The sequence below is a fragment of the Dipteris shenzhenensis genome, chromosome 5 (genome assembly GCF_047967505.1).
Source record: "Dipteris shenzhenensis isolate YYH24624 ecotype China chromosome 5, Dip_SZ_1.0, whole genome shotgun sequence".
NCBI lineage: Eukaryota > Viridiplantae > Streptophyta > Polypodiopsida > Gleicheniales > Dipteridaceae > Dipteris > Dipteris shenzhenensis.
In genome coordinates, this window is record NC_141600.1 from 26068324 (window position 1) to 26077536 (window position 9213).

At 43.9% G+C, this 9213-nt stretch overlaps 1 protein-coding gene across 2 annotated transcripts; it reads right to left on the reverse strand.

Moving 5' to 3' along the window:
* Positions 1-564: 564 nt before the first annotated feature.
* Positions 565-8352, reverse strand: TOPII (topoisomerase II). 2 transcript variants are annotated; one of them, XM_087374622.1, is made up of 23 exons: positions 8253-8352; positions 7833-8062; positions 6862-7458; positions 6477-6769; positions 6232-6298; positions 5867-6137; positions 5584-5783; positions 5121-5330; positions 4908-5021; positions 4716-4826; positions 4456-4620; positions 4166-4351; positions 3927-4082; positions 3681-3814; positions 3406-3574; positions 3114-3302; positions 2853-3039; positions 2712-2761; positions 2190-2612; positions 1960-2104; positions 1800-1876; positions 1620-1695; positions 565-1526 (listed from the first exon to the last, which is right to left on the reverse strand). In XM_087374622.1, the coding sequence occupies exons 2-23, from the start codon at positions 7884-7886 to the stop codon at positions 811-813; spliced, it is 4590 nt and encodes a 1529-aa protein (XP_087230748.1). In that variant the 5' UTR covers positions 7887-8062; positions 8253-8352; the 3' UTR covers positions 565-810. The 2 variants fall into 2 exon arrangements, with proteins under 2 accessions (XP_087230748.1, XP_087230746.1); XM_087374620.1 differs by having other exon boundaries at positions 1620-1698.
* Positions 8353-9213: the final 861 nt, after the last annotated feature.

Genomic DNA, 9213 nt, shown 5'->3' on the forward strand with positions numbered 1-9213 from the left:
CTTACAATTATCATGTGGCATTATGCCACACACATGTATTATCATGAATATATCAATTCCTTAAGCATAAGCATGGATGCACTTTTGCCAAAGTTATTTTCCAATCACTACAAATTGAGATAGAGCTAGAATTCTAAGGGTGATCAATTATCATGTGGCGTTATGCTACACATATATATTGTCATGAGTATATCAATCCCTTAAGCATAAGCATGGATCCACTTTTGCCAAAGTTATTTTCCAATCACTACAAATTGAGATAGAGCTAGAATTCTAAGGGTGCTCAATTATCATGTGGCGTTATGCTACACATATATATTGTCATGAGTATATCAATCCCTTAAGCATAAGCACAAATGCACTTTTGCCCACTACAAATTGGGCATTGGCATCACTAATAAGTATACTAAAGCTTAGAGTGAAATAACCCAAACAAGAGATCACAAACTACCAAACAAGCATCGAAGGAGCAAAGGTACTTACGGCATTTACACACACTATCGTTGCAGGGGTGACTCTGGGGGACGACAAATGGAAACCTTTCAAAGTTGCTAGAACGGCCAAACTAAAGTTTTTCCCCTTGAACAAAGTAAAAACGTCACACGAGCAATTCTCAAAAAGAAGATGCGCTAATGGTTAAATGGTACACAAAGTGAATGATGGTCAAGAGATAATGGAGTCACAATGAGTGGCTCTATGACCCTGACATTGCTTAACTGTCAGTCAATGGGCGTATTCTAGAAAGAGAATCAAGTCATCATCTGGGCAATCTTCATCAAGCTGATGAACAGAAAATCATGAGGGAGCCCTTCATTCGGACTCATCGAACTCAGAAGAATCGTCTGCACCAACGCTCTCCTCGTCACTGATAACGTACTGCACAACGGTTCGGTTGGCTCTCTTGGGCCGATTGGCGGCAGCAGCAGCAGCTGAATCAGCCACCTCTTCGACATCACTGGACTGGGGCTGAGGGGCTGAGAGTTTGGCGATGACCGACCCACTCTTCTTGTGGAAAGGGGAAGGGCGCATGCGTCTGACCTTTTGGGCGGGGGACTTGTGGGCAGGAGAGGCTTCCTCTTGGGAGGGGGGCAGCATCTCGTTGATGAGCTTCTGCCCTTTGGCAGCAGCACTGGCCTTGCTGCCTCTTTTGCGCCCAACACCAGCTGCCCCTTCTGCAGGCAATGGCTTTGCAACCTTTGGTGCTGATGCTGTTGTTGCTGCTGCTGCTTTGGGCTTCACAGCCTCCACCTTCTTTGGAAGAGCAGCTGCCTTCTTCCCTTTCGGCTTCTCCTCCTCCCAATCCGAAGTATCTGTTGCTGGGTCATAATCCTCCTCGCTCTCGCTCTCCATCACTACTTTCCTGCCCTTCCTCACTCCACCTGCCACCTTGGGTGCTTCACCTTCACTCATACTTTCCCCTTCCTCTCCGTCCGACATGTCCATTAGCTTGGGAGATACTACTTTGGACGCCGCAGCTCGCTTGGTTCGCTCTTGCTTCTCGCCATTGTCCGTCACTGGAACAGAGACTGCAAAATCCGAAGTTTCGACTCAGCTCCAAAAGAAGCCTTCCAAAATTATCATTTCAAGGTACATGCCGATTTCACTTGAAGACTTCGTACCCTCTCCAGACTTTGAGTATGCTGCCAAGCGTTCCCTCAGGCTAGCTCCAAGATCGTCGTCGTCACTCTCAATTTCCTGCTGCAATCAACAAAACGGTCGTCAAGCTCCGTAATGACGCTGCAATTCAAGCCTGTCATGACGGAAAATTCGGGAAAGGAGGACAGAGATTTTGATCTCACCACAGAAGTTTGAGCAGGTGCCGCCTTCTTGGGCGCTGCCTTTGCCTGCTTTGGCCCATCTCCTCCGGAAGCTTTTTCTGCAGAAGAGCACCACGACTCACTCAGGGTCAGATGATCAAGAAAATCTTCGGCAATGCACATTCACAGAAAAAGTCCTCACTCTTTGGTTCGCCTGGACCTCCAGCTCGAGCAGTGGTGGCTTTCTTGGCGCCTTGCCCAGGACCACGTTTACCGCGCACACCTCCTTCTTTGGACATATGATTTAGCTCATACTCCTCGTCCTTAGCTTCCTCCTCCTCTTGAGCCTGCCAACAAGTCCGTTAGCTTTGTGTCGATCAATTGTCTAGAACCCAAATTCTAGACAGCAGTTTGGCAATATTATATACTTACATCTAATTGTTCAAGGAACGCTTCAAGGTCTTTAATCCATAAAGATTTGGGCGTTGCTCTTTTAAGCTCCTCCACATCTTCCTCCATCTTGTCCCGATCTTTGCAAAGGCTTTGCACTTTTTCCAAGGTTAGGGTTCCAATTGGCATGGATAGTAAATACTCGTAGTCCCCAGCTGTAACACCTTTAACATTCTCTTCTGGCTCGTTGCTGTCCTCTCCCTCAGGAGTACTTCCAGCGACTAGAGGCTCTGAAGACTTTGATTTTTTTGGAAAGGGAGTGAATCCTTTCACTTTCAATTCCAACAAAAGGTCTGCTCGTTTCCTGTTGTTAACAATTATCTCCCCTTTGACGACACCGAGAACAAACCTAACCTTGTTTGCAAGTTTGAGGAGCTCCAGCTCGAGGTTTTGCACTTGAATTTCCTACAGATCATAATTCAGCCATAGATGGTTACGAACTTCGCAATTCTCAACGACCAATTTACAAATGTATCTTTCCAGCGTTAGGTACAGAAACCCGACCTTCCTTTTCACATACAATTCGTAGCGAATGGAGAAGAATGCCTCCAAGACTACGCACTGGTCAAGGAACATTTTTAAAAATGACAATCCTTTTAAACTCCACTCTAAAACTAAAGAGCTAATAACATGATGGCTGGATACTTTGCTCGGGCGTCTCAAACTTCTGAATATGTCCTCGAGCATCAAAAAGGTGCATGTTGCTGGTGCTTATTGAAGTCGTCAGCTTGAACTTTTTCAGAACCCCCTCTGCAAGGGCAATAGCCATGTTGTTTTCTGATAGCTGGATCTCAAAATTCACACGAGTGTCTGTATTGTGCTCTCGGTAATCCTGTCACAGGGAACCCGGGATTTCAGAATTTGCACTTTGACTCGATCATAACCGGCATAAGTATAGAAAATGACCTTAATAAATGGCTCTTTTATTTTGTCTGAAGGATTCATCATTCCTTCAAGAAACTCCTTGTAATCCTGAGTCCACTTCCGAACAGGTAGCTCTGTGATCCTTATGGTCGTCTCATCTACTATCTCATATACACCAGTTACGGTATAGGTCAATCCACTTTCCTTTGTGGCAGTACGTTCAATTGTACCCTATCAACAATATTATCACCATGTCCTCGCTTAGTCCTTTACAGATCTTTTATATTAAAGATGGAAATGTGTACAGCAAAAATCGAAGCCAGCTTTAAAATACCTTGAATCCCTTGTACCACGGGTCCATTGGCTCCAAGGGTTGTTCGTCAAGCAGGCGCCTTATGTTTGCGACAATGTCTCTGGGATTGTAGTTTGGAACGTACGTGCTCCACCCTGTGCCAATTCCTTCGCTTCCATTTACAAGCACCATAGGTAGGATCGGACAGTACCTAAATCAGAATTCAAAGCAGATTTTCTGGTCAAGCTTCTGGAAACAAAGATGTACTTGAGTTAAAAACCTGGTTGAAAACTATTCCTACAGGTCTAGTTACTAACCAGATGGGTTCAATCGATTGGCCATCGTCTTTTAAGTATTCAAAGAGGATGTCATCCGCTTTTGGAAACAGGAAGCGTGTGATGGGGGATAAGCATGTGAAGATGTATCGGCCACTTGCATGATCTTTACCACCCTGTTGAATTGGTACGCACAAAGCGGCAGGATTACGTTAGATTTATTATGGTACGCCTAGCCTTTTCCTTGCCATTTCTTCACATTTAAAGGGGTACAGAAATAATTGTCACCTGGCTTCTTGTACCAAATTGCCCAAGTGGAGCCAACAAGTTGATATTATTGCTTCCTACAAAGTTCTGTGCCATCCCTATTATAGCACTCACAAGACTCTGCTCACCATGGTGGTAAGCAGAGTGCTCTGAGACGTAACCAGTAAACTGTTCAACCTGATGAGAGGACATAAATAGTCAGCATTTGCATAAGCACAACATGAGGTTAGAATTTTGAAAAGTACATCCAACAGTCATACCTTGGCTTGTGTGACGAAGTTTCTTTTGAAAGCACAGAAAAGAATCTTTCGCTGGCCTGGCTTCAACCCATCTACCATAGAAGGGATGGATCTTGAAAGATCGGCCATTGAAAATAAGATAAGCTCTCTATTGACAAAGTCACTGTATTTGATCATCTTCACAGATTGGTCAAGAAATGTTCCAGGCTGCCATGATCCCAGTTTCATAAAGACTATTAGAAGCTCAGCTTTTCAACCGCAATAAGAGAGCCAAAATCAATTTTTGTCATCATGCATAATGAAACTCTTACTTCAAATCGGCGAAGCCAATTCTTCCGAGCTTCAACTTTCTTTTTGCTGAAAGCCATTTCAATTGCATCTCCATCTTCCTCGGTCTCCCACGAGAAATCTTTCTTGTTCTTCTCAATATCCCTGAAGTATTCTCTGCCCTCTTTTGCTGTGCTGGTACCGAGACCCTGGATAGTGTAACAATCGCTAGCAGGTATGAGAAATTATGAGCTCTACTAATTTTAATAATTCAAAGATTATGCATTTATGAGAACATTCAAACCTTATAATACTTTATAACCCAGCCTGTTGTATGTCCATCTAGAGATTCTTTCCAGGCTTCATATTCTGGTATTGTGTAAAATGAGAGAACCCTGCCATTTTTATGGGTAGCCTGAACAAAGAATCGCAAAACTTAGCACTGTAATTAGTGTAAAAGAACTTTTAACAGGGTTTGCATCGTAGGACTACACACCTTCACAATGGGGGTGATGAATTCTACAAGGAATGAGGGAATCTTCAGAAGAGATGGCCAAAAGGAGTGAATGAAGTTGATAAGCAAGCCTTTGATATGAGAACCATCGTGATCCTGTACATGTAAAAAATTGTAAGAAAGTCTTGAAACAAAAACAGCACGTTAATGAGGCATAGCATGAAGGAAAAATGAATTTAATGTACGGCTACTCACCTGATCTGTCATTATCATCAGGTGACCGTAGCGTAGGGACTTTACACTATCGTACTCTTTCCCATGTTGCAGCCCCAATATCTGTTTTATGTTATTGATTTCTTGGTTTTCCATGATTTGCTTATGACTGGCTTCACGTACATTGAGGAGTTTTCCCCGCAGTGGAAAGACACCATACCTGTTGCGTCCAACAACACTAATACCACTCATCTGTATGTAACAAATCCCATGAATTTGATCAGTAAATTCCTGATCTGTATGCAACAAATCCTATCAATTTGATTAATAAATTCCTCATCTGTATGCAACAAGTTTCATCCACTGATTTGTAACTCTCCTGTATGTAACATGGCCCATCGATTGATTAATAAACAATAACTTAAAATTCACTAATCAATGGCTACAGCTTTTTCATAAAGAGTATGTGTCATTGACTTGTCTCATTGTCATGATATCTACTTACAGCAAGAGCTTTTGCTGAGTCCCCCTCTGTTAAAATCAAAGTACAATCGTCTGAGTATCTTCCACCAGCATCATTGGCGTCATCAAGCTTTGTAATACCCGTTAATCGCTGTCTCTTTGATCCATCATTTTTCTTTAATTCTTTGCTTTGCTTGAAATCAGCCCAGTGAAGGACGTTTTCAACGACTCCACACTTCGCCACTGAAAAACAATAGGGCAATGTCAGTGCTCATCTAAATTATAAATCATTCCCTTGGAGGTGTAGGATGAGTTCCAAGCAGTACCTTTTTTCATGAATTCTTGAGAGAGTTCACATTTGGACCCAAAGCTGCTTTGACGAGTGGTCAAAGTTTCTTTAGTTTGCGAGTCAAATGCAGGGTTGTCGATTAGAGCATTGACAAAGACCCACATGTGATTTTTGATTTGGAATGCCTTCACCCCAGCATTTTTATTCTTCTTATTTACAATACTCATCACATGGTTTACAATTTGATCCGTCACATATTGTACATGAGTACCTCCTTTGATTGTAGCAATTGAATTAACAAAGCTAACCTGTTGGACATCAGAAGTATGACAGTCAAGATCCGAAATTCTACTGATTCAAAAGACGAGTATGCTCCTGTATACAGATTTCTGACGATTTTACCTGTTGAAATTGCCCGTCGCTCAAGCTGACACAGACTTCCCAGCGATCATTGACACGCTCGTACATCCTGATACGAGAGCTCCATTATTTAGAACGAGCTTCAAAAATGAACCAGACATACCTTTACAATGACCCTGACATTCGTAAAGGTGGTGTATTTTCATTTTTAACGCAGTGTATTTTCCTAGACGCCCGGTTCTCAGTTACTACTGGTGTCAGGTGGAAAACAATAAAATTCGACAAACCTGGGAAGAGGCTCTTCTCTGTTCTTGTTAACGGTGTCAAGGTAAAGGCCAACGTAATCTTGAAATGATTTGACCGGCAGCCGCTGACCATTTAGTTCTACCTTCACTGTCCTCCCAAGACAGCCGGCAATGTCCAACACTCTTTTGCTCATAAGAGCGACAACATCGTCTTCAAGTTGACTCATATGAAATTTGGCAAGGTCAGGCTTGAACGTGACTTTGGTCCAATTCTCATTCGATTTGCAGGCTGTGATTATTGGCTCCGACTTGGAGCTCATGTTGTTTTTGAAAACCTGTAATGAAGCTCGTCGAGTTAGATTCGAGATCTGTTAATGGCCTAGGAATCCGACAAGAGAAGCCGGACATTGACGTCAGATATGCTCACCTGCTTGTAACGTCTACATCGCTTGCCATCTGCTGTTTCTATGGTGAATTCTGTCGAGAAGATGTTCGCAAGTTTTGCACCATAGCCGTTACGTCCGCCGGTTGTCTTCTTCTGCGTGTCGTCGTAATTACTACTTGTCAGCAGATGACCAAAAATCATCTCCGGAACGTAAACGCCTTCCTCGCTGTGAATCTCCACGGGCACACCATCACCATTGTTATACACGCTGATTGTGTTGTTCTCAATGTTGATATCTACTTTCACAGAATCCATGGTCGGATCGCGCTGTTTGTTATCAGCAGCATTCACCAGAATCTCGTCAAATATTTTGTATAACCCCGGAACATAACATATACTCTTGTATATCATGGCCTGTCCTTCGTAGACCCATAAATTCTGAGTGTGCTTTTCAATCGAACCGACATAAGTGTCTGGCCTCAGCAAAATGTGTTCCAACTGAGATTTCTTCTGATATGTCTCCTCAATTGTCTTTTCCAGCCGGCCTGCATCTATATTGAAGCCAGAACTAGACTGAAGGGGCTTGACAGGGGGCTTCGCCACGGGGAGATTGTTTCCAGTAGCCTTGCCCTTGGAACCCTGAAATCAAGGCGAGGGAAGAAGAAATCAAACCAAGAAAACGTAACAAACGAGAGCACTGGTTGCTTGTCGGGAATGCTTCAATGGATCTGCAATATGGCAAATGAGGAAGATACTCTCGAACCTTTGGCGGTAGATCTATGGAGAAAGTAAAATTTATTTTCCTATCTTTTCAAACATAGCGTTCCGATATGGCAGAACTGCGTGTACTTCGAATTAGCAGCTCTCGGAAGAATCTCTCCAGGTTCAGGTTGAACCAGAATGTGCCTTACGCAGCGAGGAGTGGCAACATTTGATAATTTACTACAGCGTTTCTAACATCTCCCCTGCTCTGAAGAGCAAGAGAAGGAAAAAGCGCAGTTCGGGAAACTAACCTTCTTCTTTGGCGCGACGCCGACGTTTTCCTGGTCCACGATGATGGTCTCCATGGCGGGAGTCGAAAGAATGGGAGCTCTCCTTCTATGCCTTTCCCAGGTCGCCCCGGCGGCTTGCAGCGGTTTCTCCTTTGCTGTCTCGACTCAAATCTTAGCCAAATCAAGCAGGAGTTCTTCCGCTGTTGCTCTCCTTACTCCGCTTCTGCGTGCTTCCCAAACGAAATCCTTACCTATGTTGAACAAGAAACGAGATCGACCGTCAACTATTGTGCAGGCTTCCACTCGCTATGTGGTAGTCGAATACTGACAAGGAAACGTTATCGACGTTCTACGATTGTTGAGTTTCTCCCTCACCGAAATTCGTGAGTTGCATCTTCCGAAATTCGTTGAAAGACTAAAATCTGAGATTGGCGCTCTTACCTGGTCGAAAGTGATCGGAAGAGTGGAATGTTGAGGTTGTTTCTGCGTCGACAGCGCGTCGACTACCTTGTGCGCATCCGAGGTGAGGGGCTTCTCTCAGTATTTGAACTCCCTTTTGATGGTGGTAAAGGGCGGACCCCAAGCTCCTCTTTTCCTTAGTTAATTCTACATTCGAATTTCAAACATCTTCTCTAACGGCTCCCACGTACCCTTCGGACCTTGTGTAAATACACCATTCTTTTTTCTTGCCCTCTTCTTTTTCCGGGGAGGGCCTAACCTCACCCACTAAAGCCCATTGCACACCATCCTTGAAATGCGCAGCTCTTGGTGAATGGCATAGACCTCCAGAAAGTTTGAAGCACCACTGATTTTGCAACTCAAAATTTGAGGGTGCAAATTTGGGCACCAGATGCGCATTCCAGTTTGTACCCGCTGGAGTGTCTCCAATGCTCTGTCCAGCCAATGAGAAATGTGCCAGCTTGCCAGAAGCACCTTCAAAGCTCCGTGCAAGTCTTCAGAGTTCTTAAATGCCCACCAAAATCTATTCACGTGATTTATTTGATTAGAAGCTTCAATGCCGCACTGGTTCATCATTTTCTCTCTCGTGTGCACTGGTGCTAACAAAACAACTCAGCCCCCGCTCAGGTCAGAGGATATTCCTGTGAGAAACGTAGAAATAGGCAAAGTTTTTGGATCGTATCATGGGATCATCTCGAAGGTGTTAGAGAAATCGAGTTACCACCCTAACATCTTCGCCAAAGCATAGGAAAAGCAAAAGCGAAGCCTTGCAAGTCATTGGCTTGAAGGTCCCAAAATCCACCAGGAGCCTATTTTCACGGGCTAACTTCACCATTCTTCCTGAAGTTAGCCGTGATTTTAGAGATCTCCCTTATAGCCGAAGCCCCAAGCGATTTGTATGGAGGATTTCTATCATCTGCTAAATCTTTAACGTGGGAATGCC

Excerpts from the sequence above, each read along its gene's own strand:
- TOPII (XM_087374620.1), bottom strand. The coding sequence starts at position 7,886 with ATGGAGACCATCATCGTGGACCAGGAAAACGTCGGCGTCGCGCCAAAG. Across the intron at positions 3,815-3,926 it reads AATTTGGTACAAGAAGCCAG|GGTGGTAAAGATCATGCAAG; the intron begins GTGACAATTATT and ends CCAATTCAACAG. Across the intron at positions 1,877-1,959 it reads AGGTCCAGGCGAACCAAAGA|AAAAAGCTTCCGGAGGAGAT; the intron begins GTGAGGACTTTT and ends GCTCTTCTGCAG.